The sequence below is a fragment of the Schistocerca gregaria genome, chromosome X (genome assembly GCF_023897955.1).
Source record: "Schistocerca gregaria isolate iqSchGreg1 chromosome X, iqSchGreg1.2, whole genome shotgun sequence".
Taxonomy (NCBI): Eukaryota; Metazoa; Arthropoda; class Insecta; order Orthoptera; family Acrididae; genus Schistocerca; species Schistocerca gregaria.
In genome coordinates, this window is record NC_064931.1 from 426604558 (window position 1) to 426623655 (window position 19098).

Genomic DNA, 19098 nt, shown 5'->3' on the forward strand with positions numbered 1-19098 from the left:
AAAGACCATGTAACCACTGACACACCCATAAGGGAAAGGGGGAGAATTACCACTGGATGACAGATTGCTAGGAGACATTCATACTGATGAAGCATTTTCCTATGTCAAGCCACAAGCATTTATTATGCATGGGTTGTGTGCTGAGAAAAGAAATGGATGGAAAAGAACATCTAATTGCCTATGCGTGCCAGTATCTTAACAGATCCAAACAGACCTATACCACTTCGGAGAAAGAAATGCTGAACCTAATAAATGACAGAAAATATTTCCATTGCTACCTATACAGATATCATTCACAAAGTGGTTAAGGACCATGTCACACTCAAAGAGTTTCTTGGCCTGAAGGTTCCTAGCAGCTAATAAGATAGGCATTACAGTTTAGTCAGTCTGACTATGGAGTGATAAGCTCACCTAGCAATTCCCACACAAATGCAGACACACCGAGTTCAGTGTCTCAGTCACCAAACATATCACACACAAGGGATTGATAAACAAATAAAACTGTGACCCAGGCTGCCAATGGTTTATTTCCCAGATGCAGTTTGTGGTCAGCAAAAGAATTCTGTGTAATTGAGTAGGTAAGTGACTTGTATTGCAATCTAGCTTGAGTAAGAAGGTGCTGAGACAGGCTTACGATTCACTGGTTGCAAGACACAGGAAACAGTGTGCCACAAATCAACCTGTTGTTGCCCATTATGGATGGCAATCAGCAAACAGACCGCACATCATGTGCGGAGCAAGCACAGTTGTATCACCAATGTGGGCCACTGTAATGGCTACAGGAAGCCAGTGCTTGGATCGGTTTTTCTAAGATGTTGGCCACAACTGTTGTTCCAGATACAAAAGCTCATGTTTCATAGACTTTTTGCTTCAAATAATAATTACTGTCATATCACAGAATACTGACCATTCCTCCTGGGATACCATGTATGCCAGTAATGCACGAGACTACACCACTGTACCATTGCCCCAAGTACCACTTCCTGTGTTTCGGTTGTGGTTGCCCTTGCAGTATTTTACATCTTTAGGTATCACAAGCAAAAAAACTTTTGAGATTAGCATTATTGCCATCTCAAAATCTAAATCCTGAACTAGTGTGAATTTAGCTGGCACCCAGAACCATAACTGTCTCACTGAGAGTGCAGATACACTGACACTGACAACCTATACACCCATGTGTCTACAGTGCCTACCAGTCCAGGAAAACACACACACACACACACACACACACACACACACACACACACACACACACTGTTCAGCAGTATCACAGAGTTAATTTGTGAACAACGTATTTCTATCTTCCATTAATGTAAGTAAGAATTCTGTTCATATGTATGCATGCAGGATATGCACACCTCCCAACAGGGCAAAACTGCAAGAGCTATATTACAACTGTGCCAGCCCTACTCAACAGTATCAATGCTGCCAAGGAAACATGACCATGCCACAACTGGGGCCCATATACATCCCATAAATGAATTGATCGTTCCTCACCAAGGATGCAATCAACAAAGGCCATTCACTTTTTTTTATTTATTGGGTTGTGTGGGTCATGTGAGCCAAATCTACTTGCTCAGGGAACAATTCAATGATCAGTTAACAGACTGCTGATTAGAAAATTTACAAATAAAAGAAACGAAACAATTAATAAAACTTTAAGAAAGTAAGAGTATACTAAGAAATAACACACTAAAAATACAAATCTCAATTCTAACAAGGAACTTCTGTATAGAATACTCAGGGTACACCACAAAAAACCCTTAACTTAAGATTTGAATACTTGTGGTTTATCACTCAATTTTTTCAGACCTACTGAAGTCTACTGAAAGTAAACCTGCTGAACAGTATGTAATTTTATATATAAAGCTCAAGGAACTACTATCCAAGTACAAATTGTTTTTCTGTTTAGTGTTGAATGAATGAATATTTCAATTCCTTCTGAATGAATCAATGCTGTCAACAATGAATCCTTCGAAAAAGTATACAGTCAGGGACACTCTAACAAAGGCCTACAAAAATTTCACTGACACTGCAGACCTGTCTGTCCACTCTTTTGTCAACAGAGAAAGTTCTTGGTGACTGCATGGAGCTTCCCCAAAATATACCTTAGGACATAACATAATGAAACTAAGCAAAATAAACAAACCTTTGACTTTTTAGTTTCAAATACAGAAGAGATTATTCTTATAGTGTAAGTTTCTCGACAAATCTGAAAGAAGCTTTTCATCTACTCTCTGTCCCAAGAATTTTAAATGGTCAGCTTTAGTGCCTGACTGCCTGACTGACTGACTGACCACTTTACGACAGTAAAATTTCACTTATCCAGGAGTTCAATGTCAGAAACTGTATGCATTGTACTTACTGCAGTTGACATTAATCTGCTCTCTGAAAAGTCACATGTTGACGTTACTGACTAAACTATAAGCTAGATCATTTACATTACTTTCTACATCTTTCACAATAAGACTTCTGTCAATTACAAAAAAAAAAGTTTTGAATAGTGTATCATGTTTAGTTACAGACCCAGAGCACAACCCTGTGACACACCCCACTTTACATGGCCCTGGACAGCAAACCGTTGTTGAGCTTTTTTTCCTAATTCCAACTTCAGGAACTGTAATGTATGATCCACATAACCAAATGTTTTTGTTAAATCAAAGAAAATAACTACTGTCCTCAACCTATCCTCTAGCTCTTTAATGCCTCTCACACAAAAGAATTAACTGCATTTTCTGAACATTTTGAGAACACTAATAGCAAAGAAATTGGCCAGTTTTTTCCTTACATGATCTCTTTCTAGATTTTTATAAATTAGTTTCACTAAGGCTCTCTGCGAACTACGCTACTCAAATGAAACACATTGCTGATGCGAGTTGGTAAATTGTCAATTGTGAATCACTTCCTGTGTAGTTAAATAGGGCTCTGCAGAATGAGTGACTGCAGAGTGATTCACCAGTAAATGTAATGTGTTGCTAACCAATTGCCATGACTCGGCATCTGTGTTGCCACGCAATATGATTATGTCGTGTCTTCGAACGCAGTTCTGTATTGGTTTGTGAAAATGAATGAGCAGGTTGTGAGAATTACCTTTGTACGGGGAGCTGAAGAAAAAGTCCCATTTTATACTGCTACAAGCTCCCAGCTATGAATATTTTCACCCATCACCCCCCCCCCCCCCCCCAACACACACACACACACACACACACACACACACACACACACACACACACACATTATGCCTTTATCATATCACACAAAGTATTTATGACTACTTGTTCTTCCTGTTCTTCCAATACTCTTTCTTTCATTCGCTAAAGGCCCTATTCCTTTCTTCAGTTCACTTTGGTCTTTGGGCTTTAGGTGCTGTCTTCTCTGATATTACCTCCCACTTGGTATTTTGTGTCTATAGACGCTTTTGTCTGTGATGTTTGCTGAATCTATATGTGCTTTTTCCAGATCAATTTTGACTTGTGCCATCCAAGGTCTCGTGGTTTCACTATTTTTCATTATTATTATTATTATTATTATTATTATTATATTTATTATTATTATGTGATAGCATATTAGTTATTACTATGTATCCTTAATATTGAAATACCAAGTACAATCAAAAGGTGCTCAGATGAACCAGTACACTCTATGTTGCGCACAGCAACAGCAGTTTCCCATTTCAGTTTTGTGCAATGAGCAGGGCTGTGGTGCCAGCCAGTCATCAACCAGCTACCGATTTATATCATCTGCCTGTTGCATTTCTTTACAGCTGCTCATGTCAGGAAACTGACTACACCTAACTGAATACAGAATTAATATAGGGTCCATTGTTCTTTGTAATCCTAATTGATATTTCATCATACCCACATGATTCTGTACTATTTAGTGATTCAATAATTGATTCATTGTCACCCTGGTTAGTTCCCTGAAGTTACATGCAATATAATTGTCTCAGAACAACAGTTTTTATGAGTTCCACACATCTATTTACCTTCAACAATAAAATTTTGATTTAACTTGGCAACTCTCAGCAGGAAGTGATTATTAAATATTTTTCACAACTCTGGTGGATCACTAACAGTTTCATTCTCATATGAGTAGTGTATTATCTTGAGTGCCCGCATTCTATCCTGATGCCTTTTTCACAAATGACCATTTAGTTTTAATTTTGTGCTGAGAGTTTTCTATTCTCTTGGTGTAATGCTGTACAGAGTGGCAGCCAGTCAAGGAGTATTTTCGTGAATTGGTTTAAAAATTTTATTTAAAATGCCCCAGTCAGATCTTTACAAGTTTCCTCCCACAGAAACTTCAGCTGTGTCTATGTGACACAAGTTGCCTGTCTTCCAGAACTGATTCAATTCTGTCCTGTTAAAGGTGCTGACAAGAGATGCCTTGAGCCCTCTGCTTAAACCGCTAGCGAATTCACGCCAGCAGTTTTACCCAACAGCGTGCATGAGGTACAGGTCTTGTGTCGACTCTGGAGGATCCTGCAGTGCACAACACAGTTGCTTCTCTTTCTTGCCATCCAGACCCCGAGCAGAACAGATGTCTTTCTTGAGAGGCACAGCATCTGGCTCTGCATTTCACATCCGGCCACTGACATCAATTAACATGAACAGCCTCCCCATCCGTTGCCCACATATTTAGTTGTTCGTCTTCCTAGACTTGCCTACACTTGGTAATTTCTGACCTTAAGTGCACCCTTTGTATTCTCTATATTGAAATATATTCTCTTTATTTATATGCCAGAACAGCTGTACAAAATGAACATTAGTGGCTTCAGTCTGAGCAGCAATCAGGTCCATTGACTGCCTATGTCATCAGCCCAGAAGACAATTCTCCTGTCAGTACCTCACTGTCTTTAATGAAATCATTACACAAAGGACTGAGGTCTTCTGTCACTTTACTGAGAACTGTACATGGTAAAAAGTGATGGGGTTGTCCTTATGTAATGTTTCCTACAACTATGGGCCTTCACTGCACACACGGCTGCTATCTAGCAACAAAATCACCATCATCTCTTTTATGTTTTTATTTTAGACTTACCAAAAATGTTGGATATCTTCTTCATCTTACTTGCTCCCACAATTAAGGAAATTTCTCTCTACAGGACCCTGACCCTTGGCTAAGTATATTTTCAACACTAAAAATGAAACTACCTGTGGTGTCACCGTCACACACCACACCTGCTATGTGGTAGCCTTTAAATTGGCCGCGGTCCGGTAGTATACGTCGGACACACGTGTTGCCACTATCAGTGATTGTAGACCAAGCGCCGCCACACGGCAGGTCTAGAGAGACTTTCTAGCACTCTCCCCAGTTGTACAGCCGACTTTGCTAGCGATGGTTCACTGTCTACTTACGTTCTCATTTGCCGAGAAGATAGTTTAGCATAGCCTTCAGCTACGTCTACATCTACATTTATACTCCGCAAGCCACCCAACGGTGTGTGGCGGAGGGCACTTTACGTGCCACTGTCATTACCTCTCTTTCCTGTTCCAGTCTCGTATGGTTTGCGGGAAGAAAGACTGTCTGAAAGCCTCCGTGTACGTCATTTGCTATGACCTAGCAAGGCGCCATTATCAGTTACTATTGATATTATGAACTATGTACCGTCAAGAGCGACGTTCATCATTCATGGATTAAAGTTAAGTATTCCACCAGCTACGTCCGTTGTTTCTAAATTCTAATTTCCTTGTCCTGTTCCAGACCTCACGCCAGCCTGCGTGAACTAAAACGCGTGCCTTTCGGCCTCCTCTAGTAACACGGTGTTGGCTCTCCTGCCAACCACAACATTGGCCACGAGGCACAATCGCGTTCTTATCGATATTGCCCTGATTTACTTGTGTAATGGCTTCGCCACAATCTCCAGATGTACTGTTCGAATTTTATCACTTACAGAATCAGCAGACGCAGGCCTTACTGGATGCCCTTGGACGGCTTGTCCAGGGTCAACGTGCGATGCAAAACGATGCGACAGCAGCCGCTTCACCGCTAACACAGCCACAACATGCTGTTGCACCCACTTTTCGACCTTTTGATGCACTGGAAAGCTGGATGGAGTGGTCACGCCAATTTGGATTCCATCTCGCTGCCTACAGAATTCAAGGTAACGAGTGGCAGCCATTTTTGTTGTCTTCCGTCGGCGTACAAACGTACCGTGTCATAGTCAAATTATTTCCTCGACGCTATGTAGCAACTATGTCCTACAAAGAAATTTTGTCTGCATTAGATGCATATTTCAAAGAATCAGTCAATGTAGTTGCCAAACGGTATACCTTCTTTCATACAAAATGTACGGCAGGTCAGACTAATCGGGAGTGGGTTGCAATCTTGCAAGGCCTTACTAGGGATTGTGCTTTTGAGTGTCAATGTGGACTCCCTTATTCAGATACTATGGTATGTGATGCAATTGCAGAGAACGTTTCTGATGTTCGTATAAGGGAACAGATTTTGAAACTAGTACATCCCTCCCTTCAACAAGTGATGGACATATTGGATCGGCAGGACACACTTGACTGTGCTCAGGAATCATTTGAAACTTCGCCAGCAGTGTGTCAGGTTAACCGGCCTACAGGGCGAGCTGCACGGAGCAGTAAACAGCCCTCGCACCCCGACGGGCCACTGCCGCCAGGCTCTCAGCCACGTGTGCCGTGCCGGCAAGCAAATGCAGCGATCAAATCATGCCCGCGGTGTGCTACTAAACATTCACGTGAGAACTGCCTGTGACGCCAAGCTATTTGCTTTTATTGTAATAAAAAAGGACATGTTCAGAGTTTGCCAGAAAAAGCTCAGATCGGAAGCTCAAAACCATTCCAGGCCTTTTGCTTCTAGCCGGAATCCGAATCGAACCAAAGATACTCAGGCTCGCGAAACTTCACCCATGGAAATTCATGTAGTTCATTGCACTCCGCGCAGTGCCACTCTAACAGTGACTGTGTTCGTCCCAAAAATAGTGTGCATCGCCATCGACGGAACTCCCATCAAGTCGCAAGTGATTGTGTACCAGTGTCAGTTCACGTTGCAAGAGACAGTCGCTCTTGTCGTCAGCAGGACAATAAACTTTTTGTAGACTTGGACATTAATGGCAAAGTGATACCATTCCAGCTCGATACCGGAGCTGCAGTTTCACTGATCAATCAAGACACTTACAAACTGCTGGGCACACCTCCGTTTCGTGCCGCAAATGTTAAGTGAACTAGCTATTCAGGTCAAGAGATCCCGGTGTTAGGACAGTGCAGCCTTCTTGCAACATACAAAGGACAAACAAAACTTGTGTCATTTTACGTCCTTTGTTCTTCTTCTGCAGTGAACTTGTTTGGTTTCGATTCATTTCAGTTGTTTAACTTGTCTATAGTAAATCAGTTCCTATCAGTGAACCAGGCGGTGCCTTCAGACTGTGTTCCTCGTCTATGTGAAGAATTTGCGGACATTTTTGCACCGGGCCTCGGTTGCGCTAAGAACTATGAAGCACATTTGGAACTGAAAGTAAACGCGCAACCGAAATTTTTCAGAGCGCGCAATGTTGCCCACGCATTGCATGATGAGGCCGCAAAAACATTACACGATTTGGAATCAAAAGGTGTAATTGAACGTGTGCAGGCTTCTCTCTGGGCATCACCCTTACTAATTTTGCCAAAACCTTCGGGAAAATTGAGACTTTGTGTGTACTTCAAAGCAACAGTGAATCCACAACTAGTGATTGCAACTTTTCCTTTACCCCACCCGGAAGATCTTTTTGATGAACTGTGCCCGGGTAAATATTTTTCGAAGTTGGACCTCGCAGATACGTACTTGCAAATACTGGTGGATGAAGAATCCCAGCACGTTTTGGTGGTTAACACGCATCTTGGGTTGTATCAATTCAAACGACTACCATCCGGGTGTGCATCTGCCCCTGCATTGTTTCAGCAATACCTACAAACTGTTTGTGCGTCGGTCCCTACTGCAGCAAATTATGTGGACGATATTGTGATCTCCAGAAAGACGGAAGAACAACATTTGGCCAATCTCAGAACATTATTTCAGGTCTTTCGACAAAATGGTCTTCGCTTGCGGAAGGACAAACGTGTGTTTTTTGCTTGTGACTTGCCCTACTTGGGACAAGTACTCAATGCCCAAGCCATACATCCCAGTCCAACGCACCTCCATGCTATACAAGACTTGCCGTCGCCGCAGAATTTGAAGCAGCTACAGAGTGTGCTGGGAAAAATAAATTACTACCACCGCTATGTGCCGCATGCCTCTTCCATTTCAGCCCCGCTTCATCACTTACGCCGTAAGGGTGTTCCGTTTGTCTTGACGACGGAGTGTGAACGCGCCTTTCGCCAGTTGAAATCGGCGTTGCTTTCCAATACTTGCCTTACACCATTCGATCGCCAGAAGCCCCTCTTGTTGATGGTGGATGCATCGGATTTCGGGATCGGTGCTGTGCTTGCGCACAAAGATGGCTCGCACGATTGCCCTATTGCCTTTGCCTCCAATGTGCTCTCGTCTGCTCAAAGATCGAGAAAGAAGCATTGGCTCTCGTATTTGGTGTTATAAAGTTTCATGATTTCTTGTATGGTCGTCACTTTACCATAATCACAGACCACAAACCTTTGACATCGCTTTTTCATCCGACCATGCCTGTACCTACATGTACAGCGCAGAAATTCATTCGCTGGTCTATTTTCCTCTCACAGTACCACTACAATATCTTGTATCGGTCCACTGCTAAGCACAGAAATGCCGATGTGTTGTCCCGCTTGCCTGTTGCTGAGGATAGGGCATTCGATTCCTCTGAACTTGCTTGCATGTTCATTGATGCGGAAACCGATGATGTGGTCGAATCGTTTCCGACTGATTTTCGTAGTGTAGCTACAGCCACAGCTGCCGACCCTGTCCTTGCTACAGTTCTGCGTTTTGTTGCTACGCAATGGCCCTTGTCAGTCACGGATCGGGGACCCGTTGGTTAGCCGATTTTTTGCTCACAAGGAGAGAGGTTTTGTAAGATGTAGTGTTTTGCTGTTGCGTTCTGATAATGATCAGTCCAGAGTCGTGGTCCCACGTTCGTTACAGTCCTCTGACTTAAAGCTTCTCCACCAAGGACATTGGGGTAAAGTGAGAACGAAACAACTTGCTCTTCAGCACCGTACTTGGTTCGGAACAGATGCCGCAATTACGAATATGTGCTCTTCTTGCATGGTGTGTGCCGAACAACAATCAGCACCACCGCGGAAATTCTTTGCATGGGCAAAAGCCACTTCCCCTTGGCAACACTTACACATCGATTTTGCTAGTCCATTCTGGAATGCTCGATGGTTGCTTGTGGTAGATTCATTCAGCAATTTTCCTTTTGTTGTCCGGATGTCTTCCACGACGTCATCTGCCACCATCCAAGTGTTATCCACTATCTTTTGCATTGAGGGTCTTCCACAGACTATTGTTTCCGACAATGGCCCACAATTCATGTCCGCAGAATTTCAGTCATTCTGTAAGGCCAATGGTATTGAACATCTGACGTCCACGCCATTTTCGCCACAGTCAAATGGTGCCGCTGAACGATTGGTCAGGACTTTCAAGTCACAGATGTTGAAGTTGAATGAGACGCATTCTCGGGAGGATGCGTTATTGCTTTTTTTGTCCTCGTATCGCTCTCAGCCCCGAGATGGTCGCTTGCCGGCTGAGTTGCTCCACGATAGTTATAATTGAACCTTGATGTCATTGCTACATCCGCCGCATCAGGTTCCTGTGCAGCGGCAGACACCTGCTTTTGCTCCAGGCAACGTTGTCTACTATCGCCACTACCGAGGTTCACGGCATTGGCTCGAAGAGCGCATTCTTCGCTGCCTCGGCCGCGCTATGTATCTGGTTTTGGGGGCCTCTTGTGAGGTGCGTCGGCATTTCAATCAGCTGTGCCTCTGTCGTCGCACGGAACCTGCCGCTCGCCGTCTGCTTTCAGCGATGGTGCCGTCCAGTCAGCGCCCCAGGGACCCATCTACTGGCTCGCCTCAGCCCCAGGTGTTACCGACGCTGCCTTCCATTTTGCCCCATGGCGATGCGCCGTCACCACCGCCGCCGCTGCCTATTCTCCCGCAGTGGACGCAGCGCTACAACCGCCGGGCGCCTCCGTGGGTCATGTGCCGCCGATCGCTTCCCGTGACCAGTTGTCCACCGACATGGAACTCTTGCCCGCTCCGGACCATATGTCGTCTTCGCCCGTCGGGTGCCCCGGCGTGATGGAGGTTGACCCTTCGGCACCTCCTGTCTCTCTACAGGCACATACACCGCATGTTGGCGTGCACCGTGGAGCAGGTTTTCAGGCGTTTCCTAGCTCCTCACGGTCCGAATGGCAAGGTGTGGGTGGCACAGCCTCGCCTGTTGTTAGGCTCCCCACCTTGTCGTATACGTCAACATGGGGTCGTTCCCACGGAGGGTGGAAGCCTTATGCCACAACCGTACGCTGATTTGCGGGAGAGGAATGTGGTGTCACCGCCAGACACCACACTTGCTAGGTGGTAGCCTTTAAATTGGCTGTGGCCCGGTAGTATACGTCGGACCCGCGTGTCGCCACTATCAGCAACTGCAGACCAAGCGCCGCCAAACGGCAGGTCTAGAGAGACTTCCTAGCACTCGCTCCAGTTGTATAGCCAACTTTGCTACCAATGGTTCACTGCCTACTTACGTTCTCATTTGCCGAGAAGATAGTTTAGCATAGCCTTCAGCTAAGTCATTTGCTACGACCTAGCAAGGCGCCATTGATCAGTTACTATTGATATTGTGAACTATGTACCATCAAGAGTGACGTTCATCATTAAGTATTCCACCAGCTACGTCCGTTGTTCCTAAATTTTAATTTCCTTGTCCTATTCCCGACCTCACGCCAGCTTGCGTGAGCTAAAACGCGTGCCTTTCGGCCTCCTCTAGTAACACGGTGTTGGTTCTCCTGCCAACCACAACACTACCATAGTATGTTCTCTTCTTAATGGCCTTACTCTGAACTGCCAGTCTCCATTTCTACACTCTCTCCCTCCCTTGCCTCTCCATTTCTTGTTCATCTTCCTTTAATTAAGTCTTAAGGGCACAGACCCTCACTTTCTGTTCCACTATTATCCTATTCCTATTACAGGTCCTCCAGCATCATGCAGCACTTTGTTAGCTGCCCACTAGCCTCCCTGATAGATTCATGCTTGTGAAACTACTTGCTACACAACATACCCCATAGCTCGCAAACCTACAACATTTTGCACACTTCTCAATTGTGGTCAAATTTTACAATATCTTTAAACAAATGCAATGCAATAATTGAAACTTCTCACACAAACTCAAGACTACCAGTAATGTGACTACTTTGTCCCACTATAAGCATGAAAATTTTACAAGAGTATGTAGCTTAGCTTTTGTCAGTTACAGGATGACAAATGTATCCGAAGTATCTACAAACAAAACAGTAACTCTCAAAAAGCACGCACGCACGCACGCACACACACACACGCACACACACACACACACACACACACACACACACACACACACGCCAGAATCAAAATAACAGCAGCATTCTGAACAGTTACCAGTTATGATGATGTCACACCAAAGATATTAGGATGACTGTAGTCATACACCACCTCGTCATTCATCTAGAGCTGCCTATGAGAGCAAACTCTGTGGAATTCTACCTCATGACACTTCTATAAGTGTTTTGGCTGAGCCTATCTGCTGTTTGTTGGATGCTACCTTGCCCTACACCAGAGCCCTGCTGCTACGACATGCAGCTGACAACCACAATGAGTCTCTCAATATTTGAATACATCAGTAGCCTGGTCGAGGTCAGCTGACTAACCTGACTGTGCCTAAACCCACCTGCCCATTATAATAAATGGTTCAAGAGATAGGCAGTGGTCGTTTTGTGGAATGGATAGAAATGCTAATACAGGCTTATGACAAACGTCTCAGTCAATTCAATGATGTGTGTAGTATCTGTACATAAACCATTTCCGATGCCTACACAAGTTCTATTTTCCAACACTATAGAAGACTGGAAAAATGATATATCTAATATATATCTTCTCAAATGTAACAACCAATACTGAACTCGACTTTTATGTAGCAATCTAACACAAAATTATAGTTTGTCTCGTGCCTTGGCGAAGAGACAGTCCTTTATCAAAGTAACTCAATTCCTGTCATGGGTGACAACAATAACATATTACTTTATTATGGTTATGACATTACTCATCGCACACTTACCCTTGTAGCTGCATAACCACTGCCAGGAAATGTATTATCTGGATGTGAGATGATGTTTTGTGACTCAGAGCTGTCTCCTCCTTTCTCCTGTTCTTGCTTCTTGTTTTTAATAGCACATCGCTGTTTCTTCTGTTGATGACTCTGTTGTTGATGCTGTTGCTGCTGCTGACCTCCCTCTCCATTGCCCTGTAATCCCTCAGTGGATACAGCAGTTGACCGCTTTTGTGGAGGATAATTTGCACGCAAACATCTGAAGATGTCAGGCATAGGGTTACGAGTTTCACTATCACCAAACAACTGCAGTGCTGCCGACAGTACCATCAGTAAATGTAACATATCTTCTGTGTGGCGGTTGCTGAAACGAATAATAGTTTTCATTATTTTAACTTTATTTGTAATGTAAAAATACATCTACAAGAGTATACTGAAAAGTAACACCTCTGAATTTTTATGTGCAAACTCTTAAGCTTTTTGAATAAAACAAAAGTTGTTAAAAGTCTGCATCTTAATTCTCCATGTCTACATATTTGCAAACCTCTGCCACTAGAGGGTTCCAAATTGCAACTTGTAACATGGTAGCATGGAACGCAGCTACTTCATTGCATGAGAAACAGCATGCCGTAATCGAGTTTTGAATTCAAACAGTTTGTGCACACATGGAGCATCCTCTCCTTCAACATGATTATGCCAGACCATACACGATCATTGACATCTTCAATACTCTGATGCTTTGAGTTACTGCCATCAATCAGCTCCACCCAATTTTCATCTATTTCTAAAACTACACACCAGTTTCTTGTTGGTAGAAACAAGTTTGTCACCAGGGTGAATACATTGAGAAATAAGTAGGCAGATATGAAGAATAAAAATGTAGAATGTTAATAATGTTTGCTTTATTTTAAAAGCTTTAAAAGTTTTCAAATAAAAAATTAAGAGACATTACTTTTCAGTACACCCTTGTATGTACATACCTTAAATTGCATATATTTATTTTGAAGATATTTGCTAGATTGATTAGGGCCAGTTGCCAACCTCTGCTAAAAGCAATAATCATCTGCAAGTGGCCTTCCATTTTGTAGCAATTTTCTAATGTTGTATCTTCCATGTACACAAATACGTATGTGAGCAGCCTGAGAGAGCTGTCAACTTTAAGATGTATCTCCTAAGTGTTGTCACACACATTTTCTCTGGTGTCTTGGCAGTTATTTGCCATTTCATTTTTGCAATGTGTAGATGAATCCAGTCCAAACAACTACTGCTACTCACATGTTTCATGTAACGCACAATCTCCATGGCAAAGTTTGGTTTGTTCCTCACAAATAAACGGTTTTTGAAAAGTGAAATGTTATGTGGATATTTGATAGAGCATTCATAAATTAGCTTGCTTTTGATATTTAGTATAACAATAGGTACCCTAGCGCCTATCATAAATGTACATACACTGAGATGACAAACATTATGGGATACCTCCTAATATCACGTCAGATCGCCTTTTGTTTGGTGTAGTGCAGCCACTCAATATGGCGTTGACTCAACTAATCATTGGAAGTTCCCTACAGAAATACTGAATCATGTTGCCTCCACCACTGTCAATAACTGCAAAAGTGTTGCCGGTACAGGATTTTGTGCATGAATTGACCTCTGGGTCATTCCATGTCAGTTCAACCAGGGGCTCCAGCTCACAGTCTCAGATTTGACTGAAATTCAGTACACTAATTCTATCATGTGTGGAACACTCGTGTACAAAGTGTTAGTTTTCCCTGTCAATTAGTTCCAGAATTATGACTTGTGAAAGAAGGTGGCATGACCCGGAAATTGCAACCCGCATCTGGTAATCTATCTTCAGACCCCACTTCAGGTTTTAATAGCTTTCGAACTATTCCACACAGTACAGTGAAATTTTTACAACCCAATAACATCCATTTAGAGAACACACTCCATGAATAAAAACACCAACAACGTATTTCTGAGGGAAAATAAAAAATTCCAAAATCTGATTAAGAAATGTAATACGTTAAAAGGTACATATTGTAGGTGCCTTCTATGCCAAATATATTTCACTCAAAAAGGGTATACATTTTTTTTGTGGTAAGCTTAATGTGGCCTAAACACACACAGAACTCATCATGCCCATATCAGTCACAAAAACTGAGTTACATGCACACGAAAATACAAAAATTTGAAAAATTACCAGAAAAACATGGATTTTCTAAGTGTGGTAGCACAAAAGGGACAAGTGGTATCCAAGCCAAATTTCACACACTGCATGAGTAGACCATAATGATATATATCTCAAATTTTAGCATGTTGTTGCAAGACATTTGTGTACAATGGAAGTTGATAGATGTATTTGGTGATGTGGCCATTGTTCCACAACACAATTTTGTAAAAACGTATCGTAAACTGTTCTGCCTCTTCGTATCCTCTCCCACAACTGTTTACTCACTAAGTAACAATATAGAGACAGATTAACACAACCTATATTTAATGTTTACTGCACCTTAACTGCTAAAAACCAGTCGATTGTGCTTCGAACAGTAGTTCTCCCACACTTTAGTTACTGTACGCTGTACATTGAGCGGCAAATAGCACTGTCTTCCTGACACTGTGGTAGGTACTGGAACTGTCATAAGAATATGCTCAAAAGGAATCCAACACCTGGCTGTCAAACGTGGTCAATGAAATGATCTTGCTGGTGCCATGAAGTTTGCAAATGCATCACCTTCTGCTTCACAGCACTCTGCAACACATCCTAAGTACCATTTGTCATCATAAACAGCAATAACATAGCAACCTGGTTGTATGTTGCTGCTTTTGCTTCTGAATCCTGAGCCGCCAGACATGCTGTGAAGATACATGTTGTGCATAAACCTATAGTTATAACCGGACAGTCTGCTCATCTGCACATTGTTAGAGTCCACTGGAGAAAAGTGATGATGGCTCCTTGTGCCTGCAACAGTTTTAATGTGTCCTAGTCTGCTTTTTTAGCAACTCTTCGACTGATTTCACCTCATCTTTCGAAACATAGAATGATTATATGCCAGAGATATTTTTCTGTACCCAGGTAAATAATTGAAGAGGTGTTAGAATGTGACCTTCTGTAGGGTGCTGCAGACTAGCTCGTGATTCCATGCACTTAATGGTAGCACCATCACATACATTTTTACAATGATTTGTTGCGAAAAAATTCCATTCTGTGTGAATCTGATAATCATGGAAATGCATGCATAAATTTTTGAGATTTTTACAGTTTTTGTACTGACTAGCTGCCCCATCACTGAAGTATTTCGCAAAACGTATGTGAGGCAGCTTGTTTTTCACATATGCCATGACAGTGCGAATGTGGGCATGAACTGCAATGGCATCATGAATTAGAAACAGTCATTAAAAACGTACTGGTTCATGACAGACACATCACCTGATTCACCTCTATAGTAAATCACAAATGGCTGGAGAGTTGCTTGGCTGTTGTCCCAATGATATCCTTGGATGGCATCTTGAACTATAAATGCATAATTTTCAGAAAAGTCTAGTATTATTGTAATTTCATCTTGTTTCAAATTATCCTTACAAAACTGGAGATAAGCTGATTGTGCAGTTGCTGTAAAACTGTGTGTGATCAGTTTGTCCGTTTTTTGACAACACATTTCAACAAAATCTTCCACTGTACTTTGCTTTGCTTTGCTTCAAGACTTGTGCAATCTTTGTTTCAAGACTTGTGCAATCTTTGTTTCAAGACTTGTGCAATCTTTGTTTCAAGACTTGTGCAATCTTTGTTTCAAGACTTGTGCAATCTTTGTTTCAAGACTTGTGCAATCTTTGTTTCAAGACTTGTGCAATCTTTGTTTCAAGACTTCCCTTGTGCAATCTTTGTTTCAAGACTTCCCTTGTGCAATCCATGTGTGTCCATTGTTTATAAGAAACAAGTTCATCTTCATCCATAAGGAGTTCACCATACAGTTTGTTATTCATGTGTTCTGCAAGATTTGTCTTACAAGGGCACTTTTCACACCTGTGTATCATGCACAGGTAGGAACTGATGTCACACACTAGCAGCTTCATTGCACCTTTGTAATCCAGACCAGAATCCTTTATAGCAGCAAACATCAGCTTAGCATTTTGATGGGTCTCACATACACAAACATTGTGTGTGCCCCTTGTACTAACAGGCACAACCCATTTTGGCTGAAGATTGAAAAAAGATGATAAACCTACTTTGGTATTGGGATACTTTTCCATAATTCTACATATAGTTCTGATACATTGCATAGCCACAGTCTTTTTTGCATCTATACATGTACATTTCCCATTTTCACCATTACATAGTCTTTTTTTCCAGGCATTATTCAGCTGTACTCATTATTTTCATAAAACTCCAACACTAGCACCTTTATTTCTTAACTCAATTGCTTACCCCGAGCCTGCTAAAGTTGTGGAAGCAATCCTTGGGTTGCTTCTATTTTCCTAGCTTGCTTTACCTTACACGTAGAAACATTGAATTCCTTTGCAGTGTAGTCAATAGACCAGCTGGAAGGTGCAAGGGTAAGGATAAGTACTTTTTCCTGCTGTGTGGATATGGCACATTTTTCTTTCAAATCATGCACAATTTTGTCCAAATCAGAGCATTTCTGGCATGATTTCTGTTCCATTGTAGCAGATAGTTCTTCCTCTTCCACCATTAGTGTGTCAGCTATTGTGTTTTTTAATTCCATTTGAGCTTCTTATAGTTTTCTTCTACCATAGCTGGGCCTGTCCCTTTTCCCAACTTTGTGTGTCTTCATGGGATATTCTTCATTTCTTAGCAGTGTAACACACCTGGAACATAACTTTTGTCCTGGTTTCATGTTAAGTCCCATGCACTGATTCACTTTCAATACTGATTTTATATCAATTTCTCTGAGGCTACACTTCACTGTCTTCTTATGAATCCAAAATGGATCAAAACAACTTCTTTGTAGGAAAGAATACTTATGTGGAAACACTAAAATTTCCTGGAACTGTACTTCTTGTGCCCACAGGGTGTATCCTGGATCTCCATAGCAAGAAATCTTGGTCCGATTCATCCAGATCATACAGGACAAAGCGAATGCAACATTTTGTTTCGTATGTTGTTTTATGACAGTCAGATGCTTGTGCTCTACCAATACTGCAACTTGTTTGAACAAACGCACCACTAGTACACTTTTCTGTCTCCATAATGACTTTCCACAACAGTACTGACCAGTCTGAACTAGAATCTTAAAACTGTGAGTAACCTGTAATGTTTGCTTGTTTCCTTTGTTGTTCCTGCCTAACAATGACTCATTCTGTCCCTGAAAACTACCATTGTTTAACATTCTGTTGCCTAATGGTTCCCAATAATTGCTGCAGCTTTATCTGAAACAAGCTGTCTGCATCATCACTATTCCTTGCTAAATCATGTTAACAGAAACGTAACCAAATACATCTCCGTCAACTTTTATTGTACACAAATGCCTTGCAATAACAAGTTGAAATTTTGCCACTTATTATCTCATGGTCTACTTATGCAGTGTTTGAAATTTGTCTTGAATATCACTTGCTCCTTTCGTGCTAACACACTTAGAAAATCCATGTTTTTCCGGTAAATTTTCAAATTTTTTTTTATTTTTGTGTGCATGTAACTCTGTTTGTGTGACTGATATGTACAAGATGAGTTCTGTGTGTGTTTAGGCCACGTTAAGCTTACCACAAAAAAAAAATGTATACCCTTTTTGAGTGAAATATATTTGGCATAGAGGGCACCTACAATATGTACCTTTTAACGTATTACATTTTTTTAGTCACATTTTGGAATTTTTTATTTTCCCTCAGAAATATGTTGTTGGTGTTTTGATTCATAGTGTGTGTTCTTTAGGTGGATGTTACTGGGTTGTAAAAATTTCACTGGACTGTACGGAATAATTCCAAAGTTATTAAGCGCTGAAGTTGGGTCTGAAGATAGATTGCCAGATGCGGGTTGCAATTTCCGGGTCACGCCATCATCTTTCACAAGCCATAATTCTGGAAATAATTGGCAGGGGAACTTAAAATTTTGTACATGAGTGTTCCACACTTGGTAGCATTGGTGTGCTAAATTTCAACCAAATCTGAGACTATCAGCTGGAAAATTTTCTCAAATTGGTTGAATTGACATGGAATCACCCCCCTCCATTATGTCCCATAAATGTTCAATGGCACTAATGTTGGGTGATCAAGGTGAGCAACTCATTTGCTCGTATTGAACAGCATGTTCTTCATACCAGTCACAAACAATTGTGGCCCAGTGACATGGTGCCATCCATAAAAATTCCATCATTGTGTGGGAACAAATGGTTCCAAGTAGCTGAATGTATCCATTTCCAGTCACTGATCATTCAGTTGGACCAGAGGACCAGTCTATTCCATGTAAACACAGCCCACACCATTAGGAACCACCACCTTGTACAGTGCATTGTAGAATACTTCAGTCCCCTGTTTCATGCAGTCTGCACCACACATTATGAGCTCTTCCCAACTGAAATTGAGACTCCTCTGACGAGACCACAGCTTTCCAACCAATATTATCACAAGCCCAATAGAGGTGTTGCAGGCAATGCCATCCTACTAGTAAAGGCACTCACGTCGGTCTGCTGCTGCTATAGCACATTAATGCCAAATTTTGCTGCATTGTCCTAATGGATACATTTGTTGTATGTCTCACACTTATTTCTGTGGTTTTTTCAGGCAGTGTTACTTATCTGTTAGCACTGACAACTCTATACAAATGCCACTGGTCTTGCTCATTACGTGAAGGCCATCAGCCACTGTACTGTCTATGGTTACACGTAATGCCTGAAATTTGGTATTCTCAGCACACTCTTTACACTGTTGATC

General features: G+C 41.9%; 1 protein-coding gene across 4 annotated transcripts in view; it reads right to left on the reverse strand.

The window, feature by feature from the left end:
* LOC126299578 (uncharacterized) overlaps nt 1-19098 on the reverse strand; it is a 152077-nt gene that overhangs the window by 39171 nt on the left and 93808 nt on the right. For all 4 annotated transcript variants that reach the window (XM_049991587.1, XM_049991589.1, XM_049991588.1 and 1 more), the window contains one exon: nt 12226-12580. In XM_049991587.1, the coding sequence (XP_049847544.1) occupies nt 12226-12580 (355 nt within the window). The remainder of the gene's footprint in view (nt 1-12225; nt 12581-19098) is intronic.